General features: G+C 45.9%; 1 protein-coding gene across 1 annotated transcript in view; it reads right to left on the bottom strand.

Annotated features, from left to right (window-relative positions):
- adgrv1 (adhesion G protein-coupled receptor V1) overlaps positions 1–18,076 on the bottom strand; it is a 306,098-nt gene that overhangs the window by 271,141 nt on the left and 16,881 nt on the right. Inside the window, 2 exon segments of the mRNA XM_080765672.1 lie at positions 1,666–1,815; positions 5,150–5,349. Of these exon segments, the coding sequence (XP_080621798.1) occupies positions 1,666–1,815; positions 5,150–5,347 (348 nt within the window). The 5' untranslated portion in view covers positions 5,348–5,349.

The raw sequence follows: 18,076 nt of genomic DNA on the forward strand, positions 1-18,076 counted from the left end.
GGTGGTGGAGCTCAAAATGTGACCAGATTTGACTGAGAGACTGCCATTGCGCAAATTCCAGCTTTTCACCAGAGGAGAAAAACGTTTTTTTACGTTGTTTTTTTTTTCAAAATGAGTTAATAGCACAGGCAGACTCTTCACATACTAGAACATGTCTGAAATAAGTGTCAGAGCTGAAATCGACATGTAAATATGAAATAAACGCCTAAACATATAGCTAGGTGTAATGTTAGAGACCACAGAAGTGAACCTTTCAAGTCTGTTTTCCCAACTCGCCGTTTCTCTGCAAGACATCACTCTATGAGCCATATCTCCAAAACGGGTGGGTCAAACCGAACAACCACCATGTCAATTTGAAGCTACGATTCCCTGCTTTCAGGGCATGAAAAAACAAAAAGAAAAAAAAAATCCAATGGCAGTCCCTCAGTCACAAATGGTTGGAAGACGTGGGACGCAGGTCCACACAACGGACGGACGCGTCCCTGGAAGTCAGTGTGGGATCCCAGAGACAATATAACGCAGTGTGTTTGACTTGTGTGGCGAAAGGCTGTCAAAGACGGTTTGGGCTTCGACAGAAGGTGTCTTACCGGCGGCGAACCTCTTTGATAAACCTCAAAGAACTTAAAGAAGACATGAGAGGAACGAACACAGCCCACGTGGTCGTCCCACCCCAAGCACAGCCCCTGAGTTGGAACCCACCATATATAGCACACATCAAAGGGGCCGTACACAGCCTATATGAAAGCCCCCTCCCGGGGAGGCTTTGAAAAGGGTTTGAAAAAGGCTCCGGGGGGTTAAGGTTTAACAATTAGAACAGTACAACGTTGTGGCACCGAGTTGGTGGGTCTCTGGAGTTCCAGACAGCAGGGGAGAAGAGAGCAGAGGACAGAGGGTATACCCTTTTTTTTCTTCTCCTCTTTCTTGCCCTGTAATTCATTTTTTAACTGCTGTACCGTCTTTGGCGCCTGCGGATTTCCCCTCAGTGCCGCCAAGTGGAATCCTCGTATGTCGCAAACTGTTACTTTTCACGATTTCAAAGGCAAATATATAGCAAAACTATAAAGCAGATCTATACAAGCTTGTGGATCTGCTAATTTGGATGCGATTTGGTGTGACGCTGTAGTATGATGAAGGAGGAGCGTTCATTTATTTAAAAAAAAAAAACCCACAAAAAGTGGCGTTATGTTATATAGCTTGAGGGACATGTTTGTGTGAGTCCGCGTGAGGCAGGCGGGTATTCAGCAACACATGCTCACACCACACAGAAGACCACAATGGGAAATCAAACATGTGCAAAGACACACCCATGCACACACACAAACACACACACGCACCAAAGCACACACACTACACGAAACGTAACACCCAGGATTTGAATCTGTGGGTCTCTCTAAGGCATGGGAGAATCTAAGGAGAGATGGAATCCCTCCCTAGCCATGTGGTGATATTATGCTTTTAGTCTCCGGGCCCTATAGGGTAGCGGTTAGAGCTTTAATAATGCGGAAGGTTGTGGCTTCGAACCCTGCATGCTGTCACAACTTATTGCAACAGGTTTCGTCCAAATCAAAATAGTCGACTAGTAAACTATAGGCAACTAGCCAACTAGTAAAAATGACTAGAAGTGAATGCCCTAACACACACACACACACACACACACACGGGTACCTGTAGTTTAAGGCTGAAGGTGAAGGTCTCGTCGGCCTCAGGGACGTCGTCGTCTCTCACGGCGATGAAGATGGTCTTGCTGGCCTCGGACGACAGCAGGAAGGCAGCGGCCGTGGTGGCCTCAAAGTCTCCGGTGTCGTCGCCCTCCAACTGCACACACACACACACACACACACACACACACACACACACACACACACACACACACAATGTTCATCGAATCATCATTAACCCCTTTTGGGGCGGGAACCCCTTTGGGTGTTTTAAACATTATGTTATAATTTATAGCTATTGGAAAAAAATTGCAGATCTACAAGCTCGTAGCGCGCCACCGAGTGGCGCGCTACGAGCTTGGCGGCACTTTAGGCATCTATGTAGCAGTGGCATATCTATATGTAGCAGTGGTCATTGAGCACGAGTATATGACTTATTAGTACCAGTAGGGGGAGCCTAGGGGGTGTCATGTTTTGATTTTTTTTAGAGGCGCTAACCGTGAGCAAATGGAGCCTATGCCTGCTTGCTCAGGGGATAAATTGGATATTGACCGGCGGGTCAAAATTCATGTCAGGTAGGCGAGATATGACCTTTGACATGATCTAAATGTCTCAATAGAAGAGCAGGGGGACTAAATACAACCACCTCAAGTGTACATGTATTAACATATTATATTATGTTATATTGTATTAACACACTCTACCATACAGATTGGACAAAATCACATTTTATTCATGCAGCAAAAATGTAGATTGCTAATGCAAAACCTACAAGCGCTAAATCTATACTTTGGCTATTCAAAAACAGCTGATCGCACAGGCTCACAACGTGTCGTAAAGGTCTGATGCCAGTACTTTTGTATGCCTTTTGAATGCGCAGCGTTAAATTGTTAAAAGATAATTTCTACACTGCACGTATTCGTCTCAGTCAGGTGGAAAAGTCCCAAACTGTTAAAAAAAAAAAAAAAAAAATGTCAACAGTCGCAGATCTACAAGTTCAAAACGTGTCGCTTTGTGTCGCATATCGTGCTTGCAGATCTGCTACTTTTGATGCTTCTGTGTGACACGATAGTATGATCAAGTAGGGGCGTTAATTCACAGGGGAGAAAAAAAAACCCCTCAAAAAAGTTAGAATATGGAGGCGGGACAGCAGCGTATACTGCCACTTGTACTAAAGTTGAAGTATCTCTTCCACCACCGTGGAGGGAGTTGAACCAGAACCCATGTTGTGATGTGGGGGGGAAACAGCTTCTGCAGACGCAGCCACTGTGGAGTCTTTGATGATGGCACCACTGCTGGCTGTCACAGTTATAAGGTCACCCCTCCCCCCCCCCTCCTCCTCCTGCTCCCCCCCCCCTCCCCCTCCTCCTCCTCCTCCTCCTCCTCCTCCTCCTCCTCCTCCCCCCCAGCGGAGAGCAGCAGTCTGACTGGCACCAGAGACGCTCTTCTCTCCCCTGCTTTCAAATGGTGGATGTGTGGGCCAGGGTGCCTGCATGCCTGGTGTCACCATATTGCTCCTATAATATAGCAAGCGCGAGAAACCCTGGCCTCTTTGAACCCCTCTGTGGGGGGTATTCATATGCAAATATCATGACCAATGGCATTGGAATGGCATTGCCAATGAACATCACTGATGACGTTTAGGTGAAAAAAAGAACAGAAAAAAAAAATAATAAGTAATATAATAAAATAATAATAGAAATGTTACCGAAAAGCAACGCTGGGTCTCACAGGGTTAAACAACATTAACCCATTCTGAACGGGAACCCATTTTGGTGTTGGCATCATGTTATCGAGATCTGCTATTGAAAAATAGCAGATCTACAAGCTCGTAGCGCGCCACCGAGTGGCGCGCTACGAGCTTGTAGGTCTGCTATTTTTGAAAAATCGAAGAACGACTGACATTTTTAGAATCTGATCTCAGGTCAGAATGGGTTAATCAGACCAGTGTGTGTCCAGTGGAAACCTCGTATTAATCTGATCTCAGGTCAGAATGGGTTAAATTCCCTTTGTCACTCACTTTGCCACTGGATCTGCCATTCACTTCATGCATGCGCATGCCCTCTAAAATAGCCCAATCTACAACGTCCTCACAACGCGTTGTAAATCGGCAAATTCTTTTGCTGAAGAGATTTGGTGTAAAGTTCGGTGTATAGTTAAGTCCGGTTAACAAAGTATGTATTGCATATATAGGGTTTAATTGTTAAATAGTTTTGTCATATGCGACGAATAGCAAAAAAATAGTCAATCTACTATAGCTCACAGATTTATGGAAAATTCTTCACCTATAACACTCTAATCAATGTCTTGCCCAAACCAGGGAAGCCAGCTGGTTGAAAGTGGTTAACTGTTGTATAAAAATGTGTTGAATCTCTCTGATGTGAAGGCTCTGATGAAGGCTCTGATGAAGGCTCTGATGATGAAGGCTCCTATAGCCGAAACGGTAAGTGTTCTTTATCGGTGTGTGCCAATAAAAAAAAGGTATCTTGTCCAGCCGACAGAGACCGGAAGCATTACATTCCTGGTTTTGAGATGTACAATGGATGTTGGGTCCATAGCGCTGCACTGCAGAAAACCCATTGTTGATGTGCACAACCGCCTTTTTCGAACGAGTGTGACAGAAAGTTACCCAATCCTTAACCCATTCTGACCTGAGATCAGATTCATACGAGGTTTCCACTGGACACACACTGGTCTGATTAACCCATTCTGACCTGAGATCAGATTAAAAAAATGTCAGTCGTTCTTCGATTTTTCAAAAATAGCAGACCTACAAGCTCGTAGCGCGCCACTCGGTGGCGCGCTACGAGCTTGTAGATCTGCTATTTTTCAATAGCTAAAGCATAACATGATGCTGAACACCAAAATGGGTTCCCGTTCAGAATGGGTTAAACCACGAGACCAAAAAAACAACCACCACATTCTGACCCAGAATTCTCACCCGCGGGCAGAAGAAGCCCCCCTCCATGAGTGAGGCTCTCATTGTGCATTCGATTTTTCGAAGTCCCGTCGTGTTCTTCTCGCCAGCAATGTTGATTTCTTTCGACTAAAACTATATATACGACGGAAAATGTTCCGTCGACTAACTTTTTTCCACTGACCACAACTAAATTAAAAACGAGTGAATATACCGAGAATGTCGTCGACAATTAAAAACCAAACATGTTAGGGGAGGGACTATAGTGGAGGAGAGATCGTTCAATGTTTAGTTGTGCTCGGGTTGCAATTGCGCTCCGAAAATAACACACTCACAGCGCGTTGAGCTTATACTATAGATTGGCTATTTTCAGCATGCAACCAAATGTAAAATCTGCCGTTTACACTACGCCATCAAGGCCCGTAAAAAAATACACTTTAGTCGACAAAATCAAATGTAGATTTAGTCGAAAGACTATGACTAAAACAAAATCAAAATGTGCTGTCAATATCACAAGGAAAAACAAAACAAAACAAAACAAAAACAAAAAAACCCCACCACCACCAGCGCTCACCAGAACCAGGGCCGTCACGTTGACGGGGTCCCCCACTCTCTCCACCAGCAGCCGAACCACGGTCCTGCTGCTCTCGTTCACCACAAAGTGGGTCTGCCCCAGGAACCGCAGCAGGGCCTCCTCGGACCTGGAGCCATGAGGGAGGACGGACACGGCCAGAATCAACCCGGCTAGCAGGAGGACAGGGGGGGCGGGCATTCCTGTTGGTATATAGAGGAGAGGAGACAAGTGGACATGCATGGTATAGTCAGTGGATGGAGGGACATATCATGGCAAAGGAAAAACGATCGCAACTATACTGAAGAACGCATGGTGTTGGTGTATATATGCAACTATACTGAAGAACGCATGGTGTTGGTGTATATATGCAACTATACTGAAGAACGCATGGTGTTGGTGTATATATGCAACTATACTGAAGAACGCATGGTGTTGGTGTATATATGCAATGTTATAGACAATTTGACTATAGACCCGTTTGAGCCATTTTCTATTCGTGATTTTTTTGTGTGTTTATTCCGATTTATTATTGCCTGCTTTATGAACTGTATGTTTTTGTGGTTATTATTATTATTATTATTTTTTAAAACATATGTTTATTCATTTTCTTTACAGTACAAAGAAGTATATTCAAAACAATTGACATACCCCCCCCCCCACACACACACATCCCCATGGCAGCACAAATACAAACAAAATCTTATCACGAAATGTTTTGACAATAATAAGTACAGAACCAAAAATAAATAAATAATGACAAAACGGGAAAAAAATAAAACACATTACATACAGTTAAACAAACACATTTTTTGTGGTTATTTAATTATTATAATTATGCTATGAATTAGACGTGCTGAATGGAGGTTTTGAGAAAGGATAACGTTAGGTGCAGGTGCACCTGACGACAGACGGGTGATGACTCCCTGGCTGGGAGATGGAATGTCACACACAGACGGGGGAAGCGTCACAGTTTGCTGACCGCGCTCACGCAGGCTCTTTTTGTTTTATTTGAATACAAGTTTAATTCATGTGTGACGGAGAAATAAATGTTTTGATGCAACCGAATTATCCGATCTCCGTGAGTATTTGAATCTTACAAGAAGAGAGAGCTGGCGACGTGCGAGTTATACAGCAACAACAATAGACTGCAACACCACCCCGACTAAACGGTGGCCTTATTTGTTTAGTAAGAAAGGCCACGATAAGACCGTTGGTTCCAACGCCGACAGTGTGTTGGACATGTGGAAACCAAATGGACCCCTCCCTCACGGTCCATTTTGGTTAACCCATTCTGAACATGAACCCATTTTGGTGGTAGCCTCATGTCGTGCTTTAGCTATTGAAAAATAGCAGATCTACAAGCTCACAGCGCGCCACCGAGTGGCGCGCTACGAGCTTGTAGGTCTGCTATTTTTGAAAAATCGAAGAACGACTGACATTTTTAGAATCTGATCTCAGGTCAGAATGGGTTCATCAGACCAGTGTGTGTCCAGTGGAAACCTCGTATGAATCTGATCTCAGGTCAGAATGGGTTAAGGCTTGTAAAGCGCCCACACAGCGACCCCGGTCGAGTGCCCAGACCAGCGAGCACACACACACACACACACACACACACACACACACACACACACACACACACACACACACACACGGATTAACGAAAAGTGTGCAGTCAGGCTGTGGCCTGGAGGACGGGATGGAGGGTCTGGACAGGACCGTGGTGGTGGTGGTGGTGGTGGTGGGAACGACTGTGTGGAACGACGGCGTTATTCCACCCTCCCGACGGCCATGTTATTGTCCTCATCGTTGTCATGACCGTGAGGAGCGCGGCCAAAATCCACACTTTCTGTGACCGCGCGCATTTCACGTGTCCCTCTGTCGTAAATCTCACCGTTCAAATTAAGGTATACAGCATGTGTTTGAAAATGGCATGTTTTCTGGGAAAAAAGCCATGATGTTTCCGTGTCAGTCGTTCTTAGATTTTTCAAAAATAGCAGACACGAGCTATGATCTGCTATTTTTCACCTCTATTGTATTTCATCTGCTCTTCCATCCAACTGTCTGACCCTCTCCTCTCCCCCCTCTCCCCTCCCCTCCCCTCTCCTCTCCTCTCCCCTCCCCTCCCCTCCCCTCCCCTCCCCTCCCCTCCCCTCTCCTCTCCTCTCCCCTCAACTCCCCCCCTCCTCTCCTCCCCTCCCCTCCTCTGTCCTCCATGCGTTCTGCTCTCTCACCCATGCTAAATCCCGGGAGCTGAAGCAGGGAGCCCGCATTAAGACAGTTGCCATGGTTACTCGTGGCACAACAAACAGCACAGCACGACAAGTGGGTGGGTCCTCCTTAATGCTAAGCTGTGGCCACACTGCCCCCCCCCCCCCCCCCCCCCCATCCTGATGTGAACCACTCAGCTCTGCCTGTAACTGGATGGATGGATGGATGGATGGATGCACAAATAAGGCCCTTGCCTCTCTCTCTCTCTCTCTCTCTCTCTCTCTCTCTCTCTCTCAACACAAATTAGCTTAAAATTACAAAGTTGGGGGAAAAAAGGGGGTTTGCTACACTTCGTGCGCAACACCGTCACGCTGAAAATAGCGGACCTATACAAGCTCGGCGAGACGAGCTTTTTGTGTGTGTGTGTGTGTGTGTGTGTGTGTGTGTGTGTGCGCGCGTGCGTGTGTGTGCGTGTGTGTGCGTGTGTGTGTATGAGACACTGGCAAGTGACTATAACGGTCAAAGTATAAATCCGAGGCTAAAAGCATAACCGTCTCTCTGTCGGGGTGGAAACCTCATATGTTCCATGGGGTTAGAAAGTAGGGTTCAAAAGTAGGCCTACAGAACACACAACATGCTATATAGAGTAAAGGAGATAAGAGGTTCCTGCCCCGACAGCATATATAGCAACGACTCGGGGCAGTGATGAGGTCATTGTGCTTCTCTATTTTTCACTAATGGGGGCAAAAAAGAAAAAGAAAAAAGAAAGACTTGATTTTAGGAAACTTGGCCATTAAAAACATCCCGTTTTTCATATGTTCCACCGTGGGCTGTTAGATCAATCTGGAGGAGGGTTTATTCTGGGGGCATATCGGTGGGTGCTTCACAGTCCAAACAATGATCAGTCAAATCTGTCCGACCTGGATTTAACACAGCACAGCCTGACCATCACTGACGATACACGCGTGCGAGCATGTTGTGAGGGTGATTGTATACCGTTTGCATGCGTAGACTGCAGGTGTGCGCGCGTGTGTGCGTGGCAACAGAGTGCTGTGAAATCCATCAAAAGTGGATTAGGATCTTGTGGGTACAGCCGGGGCTGGACAGCGGGGAGGCAGGGGGGGAGTGAGGGGGTGATAAGTGTCCCAGGACAAAGACGTGAACGCAAGTGCGTGTGTGTGTGTGTGTGTGTGTGTGTGTGTGTGTGTGTGTGTGCGCGCGTGTGTGTGTAAACTGTACAAACGGAAATGCCGCTGGGTTACATGTTGTGTACACACTCTCACCGTCAAGAGTTACAAACGGATAAGTTACCACTTATGAGACCTAAAAGTATACGCCTCAGGCAGGGCTTCCTGTTAACCGGCAGGCGAGGTGTCCGACTACCACACACACACACACACACACACACCATGGGTGTACAAATAAATACTCTACTGTAATGGAAAGCTCATGTGTCCAAAACTGTTACTTTTCAGGATTCAGATTCAGCCATACTCGGCTATGTTTGTGTGCCACTAGTAGTACGCTAAGAAAACACGACATGTTAGTGAAAAGAGACGAGACCCATTATAGAACGGTGCGACCACCTGCTTCGGCAGCTCCTGAATCAGCAGCCTGTTTCACATGTCTCCCTGTCTCTAAAAAAAAAAAAAGGACTAAAATCTAACTCATTTACTCTCAGGCAAAAAAAAAAAGGCCTAACTGGTCTCCCTTTGAAGTCTACACAGAAAGGAAAAAAACTTTCGGCAGAGGGTTTGGTTTCTGTTTTTTTTTTGTTTTTAATTCTTCAAGGGAGTAAATAAATCTATAGAAGTCCTATAAAGGACCTCTGTGGCCGTTTAACGATTGATTTGCAGAAAGAAATAAAGAAAAAAAAAAAGACACCACTCAAGACCACTTAAGGATTCGACGAAGCAATCTTTTCAGAGCCATGGTAGCCGGCATGCCTCCCATCGCGCACGCACGCACACACACACACACACACACACACACACACACACACACACACACACACACACACACACACACACACACACACACACACACACACACACACACACACACACACACACACACACACACACACACACACACACACACACACACACACACACACACACACACACACACACACAGAGAGAGAGAGACAGAGAGAGGGGTGTTCCTTTAGACATTCAGTGACCCAGACACTGAGCCGCCTTCAAAGCGGGTCAGATGCGAGGCAGATGCTGCTATGGGTGGCATGGCGTGGTTCTGGAAGGTTCTGCGTTGGTTCTGCCTGCAGTGCCAACTGTGCCAGCGGGCCGCGGGCAGCAGTACAGGGACCGATAAGTCTGTCACATTCTATATACCCGCTATACCTATATGCCATCAAAAATGTGGAACAGCCCCTAACCCATACTGGGGCGGGCGGGGACCCATTTTTACACATAATGTGTGGGGTCGTTTGACACGGACACCGACGTAGAAAAATAGGTTTTTCAGAAAACCGTGTATAGGGTTTAGAAGACATTTTGTGGAATCGTCCTCGGGTCAAAATGTTTTTTCTGGACTTTTTTTATACTGCTCCTTTCTTGCACAGCATTGTAATGTATATAGGCTTATGTCTTACATGTCTTGTTGAATTGCATACAAGCCCTCAGGCTTACTGCGTTATAGCCTTTCAGCGTCTGCCATGGTTTTATTTATATATAATATATATATATATATATATATATATACTTTAGCGCTTTTACCAAGTCACTTTACAATGTGCATTACATGCACACACACACACACACACACACACCCACACACACCTGCCCTGGGTCAGAGTGCTCTCTTTCTGTCACAACCCCATTTATCTCAACTATACTCTGGGAAAGACGAACTATCCTCTTCCGTGTGTGCGCACGCTCGTGCGTGTACGTGCGCGCGCGCACGTGTGTGTGTGTGTGTGTGTGCGTGTGTGTGTGTGTGTGTGTGTGTGTGTGAGAGAGTGATGGATGGAGAGTCATGTGAGCTGTGCAGGGGAGTCTGATAGCGGGGATAGAACGCTGATAAGGCCAGCGGTGGTGCTGGGTGCTGGTGGTTTGACCCCTGACCTCTCTGTCACCTGTCAACCCACCATGACAGCAGGCTGGTTGACAGCCTGCTTACTGGAGAGGCTTTAGCGAAACTGAGACCCTGGCACACTTCTCACACACGCACGCACACACACACACACACACACACACACTTCAGTCACACATACAGCAGTACATGCATACTATACAAATGCATGCTCGCGCGCGCACACATCTCATTATCCAACATGCACTCTCTTAACACACACATACTCACAAGTGAATACAATGCTCGCGCACGCACGCACACACACACACACAGTTACATTGGATGACCCCAGGCAGAGGTGTCGGGTGTGCCGCAGGGCCCAGCCCCGAGGCCTCTAGGGTTTCTCCTGACTGACGCGGTGATGTAATCTCCACGGCATCAATTATTCACCCCCAGCCTTCAAGACTTCACCGTCAGCAGCGTACAGGAACGCAGTGCGCACGTGTGCGCGCGTGTGTGTGCGTGCGTGCGCGCCGTGTAGGACGCCACATGGCATCTGTGGTCAGTCATGTGATGCTGCCGATGATGAGTAAAGCACACGCGGCGGTGTAAAGTAATTAAGTAGATATACTCAAGAACGGTGCGGTAAAGGACGACTACAAGCTCGTGGCGCCGCTACGAGCTTGTATAGGTCTGCCATTTTTGAAAGATCGAAGAACGACTGACACGGAAACATGGCTTTTTCAGAAAGCTGTCGGGATGTATATAGAAGACATTTTTAGAATCTGATCTCAGGTCAGAATGGGTTAAAGCTATAATAGAAACAGGGCTTTATATTCCTCGACAGTTGCTATAATGGAAGCCAGTGTCCTCAGTCCTCGTGTTAATACAGATAGAAATGTGTAAATATTGTTTGGAGAAGGGAAAAGATCAGACCCAGTCTGAAGGGAGTGGTGCTGTGCAGTAGCAGCACAGACCCCCATGTGTGTCCACTCTGCACTGTATAGACTCCCATGTGTGGGACATCAGTGTGGCCCTGAGGGGTTCTGCACTGTATAGACTCCCATGTGAGGGACATCAGTGTGGCCCTGAGGGGTTCTGCACTGTATAGACTCCCATGTGTGGGACATCAGTGTGGCCCTGAGGGGTTCTGCACTGTATAGACTCCCATCTGAGGGACATCAGTGTGGCCCTGAGGGGTTCTGCACTGTATAGACTCCCATGTGAGGGACATCAGTGTGGCCCTGAGGGGTTCTGCACTGTATAGACTCCCATGTGAGGGACATCAGTGTGGCCCTGAGGGGTTCTGCACTGTATAGACTCCCATGTGAGGGACATCAGTGTGGCCCTGAGGGGTTCTGCACTGTATAGACTCCCATGTGAGGGACATCAGTGTGGCCCTGAGGGGTTCTGCACTGTATAGACTCCATGTGAGGGACATCAGTGTGGCCCTGAGGGGTTCTGCACTGTATAGACTCCCATGTGAGGGACATCAGTGTGGCCCTGAGGGGTTCTGCACTGTATAGACTCCCATGTGAGGGACATCAGTGTGGCCCTGAGGGGTTCTGCACTGTATAGACTCCATGTGAGGGACATCAGTGTGGCCCTGAGGGGTTCTGCACTGTATAGACTCCCATGTGAGGGACATCAGTCTGGCCCTGAGGGGTTCTGCACTGTATAGACTCCCATGTGAGGGACATCAGTGTGGCCCTGAGGGGTTCTGCACTGTATAGACTCCCATGTGAGGGACATCAGTGTGGCCCTGAGGGGTTCTACACTGTATAGACTCCCATGTGAGGGACATCAGTGTGGCCCTGAGGGGTTCTACACTGTATAGACTCCCATGTGAGGGACATCAGTGTGGCCCTGAGGGGTTCTACACTGTATAGACTCCCATGTGAGGGACATCAGTGTGGCCCTGAGGGGTTCTGCACTGTATAGACTCCCATGTGAGGGACATCAGTGTGGCCCTGAGGGGTTCTACACTGTATAGACTCCCATGTGAGGGACATCAGTGTGGCCCTGAGGGGTTCTGCACTGTATATAGACTCCCATGTGTGGGACATCAGTGTGGCCCTGAGGGGTTCTGTGCTGTGGTTCTGCAGGTTCTAATCAAGGGCTTTCCCATGCGGCCTCACTTCCCGTCTCAGCTCTCAGGCTTCCCCCGATTTCAAGACGCCCTTAGTGATGAGTTCGCGGTGACATCTAGTAGTTGCGCGAGCCCACACAGTCTCGCTTTCTTACACACACACAAACATTATGAGCACACTAGACTTACACAGACACGCGCGCACACACACAAAAACAAACAAACATATGAGCGCGCGTGCGCGCACACGCGCACACACACACACACACACACACACACACACACACACACACAGACAAGAGGCCTACTGTGGGCTCCTATTCATCAATCATACTTCTCTGAGGAGGCTGATCTGGAGTCAGTCTGGCCACAGCCAGACTGCTCTGTCATTACCATCTGATAATATCACAGTGTGTGTGTGTGTGTGTGTGTGTGTGTGTGTGTGTGTGTGTGCGCGCGCGCATGCGTGTGTGCTAAGGTCAAGCTTGCAGACAGAATAAAGGCGGCCTTAAAGTATTATACTGTCTTTATGTCAGACAGGTTTACAAACAGACCGTCATTCAGACAAACGTGTGTTTAACTACATTAACTCCATGTGGTTCCAAATGGAACCACATTACTCAGTGTTCTTAATCCAACTCCAAGAGTGGAAGCAACTATAAACGGACCCCAACATTCTCAGAGAGTCACGAGGTTACAAATGTGACTTCACCAAGACAGGGTTCAAATGGAACCAAAAATGGACCCGCACAGTTGTATACTCTTGGAGCAATATTAACACTGGATGCTTTTACATTGTGGCAGTGTGTGTGTGTGTGTGTGTGTGTGTGTGTGTGTGTGTGTGTGTGTGTCTTAGCCATCGACCATCATGTAATTCAGGGCATTGCCAACGATCAGCCAACGCAGGGAAGCTGGAGGTACCTTCACTAAAAAACGCATTTTGCATTACTATGTAGTCATAGCACTTTATAGTACACATGTATATTGTATAATATATAATATAGTATAGTATATTAGTATGTATAGTTGACATAGATATACTCCACTGTTACGTTCTTAGTTTATACATGATTCATGACAACCCCTTTTGATATAATGTATGATGTATGGCATGCTTTTTGTTGTCGCTCTGGATCAAGAGCGTCTGCCAAATGCCTAAATTGTAAATTGATTGCCTATCGGATTCTGAGGCGGGCCGCTGGACACTCACAGCCGTATGTTTTTGGATGCCTACGTCTCTCTACATTGTTCCATTTCACCTCTAAATAAAACCGACCCATGGACTCTTCTGTACTGACCGCGATGACGCAAACGTCTGCACACACATTGCTTCTGCGTCTTTGCAACGACGGGTCGCGCGAGCGTGTGTGTGTGTGTGGTGTTCATATATTCGAACGGGTATAAGGACATTTTTTTTTCTCCAAGTTGTGAAAATGTGTGCACATCTTTGAATAGAATATTTTAGAGCACACATTTTTAACCAAAAAATAAAAGGTTTCCTCCTTTTTTTCTTTCAGAGAACCACTGGTATTAGGGAGTGGTACGGAAGCAGCGGTGGCTCCACTGCGCATCAATCTATCGCGACGCTGTGTCTCTATCTATGACATCATAATTATGGCAGATCATTAGCCTGTTGAAGACTATACCGATATGTCTGCATGCGTACGTATAGCAAACACAACGGCGGAAAATGAAAGTGCATGGTGGTCAAGAAAGAGTTTGGACTCAAATATGAAGAGAAAAAAAACAACGGAGATTGTCCGAATAGTAGTAGCTAGAGTTGCACCTTGCAACTTGGACACTCAAGCATGAAGGGAGCATGAGTTAAGTCCGTTGCTCTCCCCAGGTTGGCGGAGGGTGTGTAGAGCCCAGGTCACAGTAGATGATTGACACAGGGGTGAAAAATGGGTTACAAAATCGTGGGATAAAAAAAAGAATTAAAGAAAAATATATACCGGTATATATACAATGTAATGTTCTCCAATCTACATGGTAGAACTACACAACATATAAGTCATACAGTACATTGGGCTCCCTGCTCTTCTACTGCAAGACATTTAGATTGTGTCAAAGGTCATGTCTCACCTATAGACACTGAAACACTGAGAAAACTGCTGCGCCTTACTTCGTCCTTTTTTTTCTCTTTCAAACTTGACTACGGTGGTCTCAAAAACATAAGGGAAACTTTGACAGAAAAAGACTTTGCTCACCGTATAGAAAATAGAGACTTATATGAGAAAATATTTTCTTAAGTCTCAGTCTAAGGAGTTTCACTTCTATTTTCTATACGGTGAGCGCGGGTCTTTTCCTGTCAAAGTTCACCTATAGACACGACACACATTTTGACCTGAATGCATCCACTGAGCAAGCAGGCAGGCTCTCTATACGAGCTCAATGGTAAAAAGAAAAAAAAGACAATAAATCAGCACTACAGTGCATGAAACCGGGTTCAAATACGGGCAATAAGAGGGAAGTTATACATAGTACAGCTTTAAATAACCCCCGAGCAAAGGAACATGCGAAAAATGAATGAGAAATCAATAAGTTAATGTGGAGGTGTACCCATAATCAAACCCACGTCATTTCAACAGTTTTGGGTATGTGCGTGTGCTTTGACGCCAGGGAACCAAACCGGAGCATGCTGCATCTTTAACCCATTCTGGGCGGGAACCCCTTTTGGTGTCGGCACTGTGTTATGCTTTGGCTATTGGAAAATAGCAGATCTACAAGCTCATAGCGCGCCACAGAGTGGCGCGCTACGAGCTTGTAGGTCTGCGATTTTTGAAAAATGGAAGAGCGACTGACGTAGAAGACATTTTTTTTAGAATCTGATCTCAGGTCAGAATGGTAAAACTGTCAGGATGTAGAAGACATGTTCAGAATCTGATCTCAGGTCAGAATGGTAAAACTGTCAGGATGTAGAAGACATGTTCAGAATCTGATCTCAGGTCAGAATGGTAAAACTGTCAGGATGTAGAAGACATGTTCAGAATCTGATCTCAGGTCAGAATGGTAAAACTGTCAGGATGTAGAAGACATGTTCAGAATCTGATCTCAGGTCAGAATGGTAAAACTGTCAGGATGTAGAAGACGTGTTCAGAATCTGATCTCAGGTCAGAATGGTAAAACTGTCAGGATGTAGAAGACATGTTCAGAATCTGATCTCAGGTCAGAATGGTAAAACTGTCAGGATGTAGAAGACGTGTTCAGAATCTGATCTCAGGTCAGAATGGTAAAACTGTCAGGATGTAGAAGACATGTTCAGAATCTGATCTCAGGTCAGAATGGGTTAAGGGTTTGTTCTCCCGTCACAGCTCCAGCTCTGCTTCCCGCGCGGGGCCACCACCCCTGGCGGGCCGTGTCGTGGGAAAATCATTTACTTGAGTAAAAAGGATCAATGCTGCGATGTATACAGTAGAAAGTATTACACATTGTGAGCTTGCAGATCTGCCATTTTCAAAAATCTGTTAACTGTAGTGACTGTTAAGTCTTCGAATAATAGAGACATCGTCATCATATACCCCGTAATGCAGGAGAAAATAAACTACTCGACAGCCCATACATCCAAAACAGAAAAGTCGTTTCCGATTGCGTTAAACAATGATGAACTACATTAAACTCACGCCATCCGCCTCTCACTTTATATATGCATCGTGGTGGAGTGAAAGTATATCCAATATTTTGGATCTTAGATGAAGTGGGACGTGTTGTTAAAACGACTGAAAATGTGGGAATTAGAAATGCCTCGAAAGTTTACTCGGGTTCAGTACAGACTAAATGTACTTTACACCACTGGGTAGTGTACAGTTCTGTACAGTGTCGTTTTCGTCGGCTAAAACTAAGACGAGAAATGTTCGTCGACCACCTTTTTTCACTGGCTAAAACTATAAATAAAAACGAAATAAAAACGAATCTACGATGACTAAGACTGAGACTAAATATACTGACAATTTCGTCAAACAAATAAAAAACTAGACTAAAATGTTAGGAAGGGACTATAGTGGACAAGAGATCCAGTTTTATGCTGGGTTGCATGCTGGAAATATAGCAGATCTATACAATCTCACAACGCGTCGCGCAAATTGCAGATCTGCTATTTTCAGCATGCAAACCCAAAGTGTAAAAATATGTCATTACGACGACATCAAGGCCTGTCAAGACTCAAAACACATTTTAGTCGACTAAAATCAACCGTAGATTTAGTCGACTAAAATCAACCGTAGATTTAGTCGACTGAAATCGTATGACATTTAGTCGACTAAAACTAGACTAAAACACTAGAACATTCCAGGTGACTAAAATGTGACTAAAAACTAAGAGAAAACTATATTCAAGAGACAACGACTATAAAACTAAAATAGGAATGTGCTGCCAGAGAACACCACTGGGTACAGTGTACCACCCACACGGTCCGCTCTCAGCCCCCTGGCGTGGCTGCGGGTGACTGTATGTACCGCCATGCTGGGTCAAACTCGCCAGCCCCATAATTGCAAACTCCCGTTTTAGCTCCTTCTCCACCCGCCGGTATTTTTAGATCCAGCCGGATGATGCCTCTCGCCACCATGTCGTCGTCTGGGAGGAGAAAATTACCCATTCTGACCTGAGATCAGATTCAAACGAGGTTTCCACTGGACACACACACACTGGTCTGATGAACCCATTCTGACCCGAGATCAGATTCTAAAAAAATGTCAGTCGTTCTTCGATTTTTCAAAAATAGCAAGACATACAAGCTCGTAGCACGCCACTCGGTGGCGCGCTACGAGCTAGGTCTGCTATCTTTCAATAGCTAAAGCATAACATGGTGCCAACGCCAATATGGGTTCCCGTTCAGAATGGGTTAAACATTACGTTATAACTTAGCTATTGAAAAATAACAGATCTACACAGGCTCATCTATACTACGAGCTTGTAGGTCTGCTATTTTTGAAAAAGAAATCGTAAAAAATGTGGCGCAAATCTTTGAATATATATTCTTTCAAAGTGAATGTTTTTAACTCGGGTCTAAATGGGTTAAAAGACTTAATAAGTGAGTATAGGAGCTAAAACATACATCATTAAATCTGACAAAACTTCTGGAAAACCACTAGATTGATGGGATGATGGGGGTGATGGGATCCCATTTTGGGAAAGCTATACTCTCAAAAACAGTTTTCTATTTGTTTTGTGGTTGAAAAAGAGAAAACCTAGCATTAGTATACAACAAGGGGGTCGTCTTGTTAAGGGAAAACAAGTGTGGGCAAAGAGCTGAATGGTAGACAAAATGATGTCAGTCCACATCATGAAGGGAAAATACAAAACAACGCATGAATGAAAAACCTCTTTTAAGAAGTGGCGAGGGGTGGGGGAAGAGAGAAAAATGCATGAGATCAGCCCCTTGGAGCCATTTGTTAAGACGATACCGTTTCAAGTCAGGCTAGTCGTGTATGCTGCCAGCCGGGGGTGAGAGGCTGCCAATCAAAGTGTCCAACTGTGTGTGTGTATGTGTGTGTGTGTGTGTGTGGGGGGGGGGGGGGGGGGGGGGGGGCGGGGGGGAGGTTCCCCGAGGTATTGTCCACGAGGCTGTGGTCTGGTGCTTCTTAACCCATTTTGAGCGC

Source organism: Protomyctophum bolini (genome assembly GCF_963924005.1).
Source record: "Protomyctophum bolini genome assembly, chromosome: 6".
Lineage (NCBI taxonomy): Eukaryota > Metazoa > Chordata > Actinopteri > Myctophiformes > Myctophidae > Protomyctophum > Protomyctophum bolini.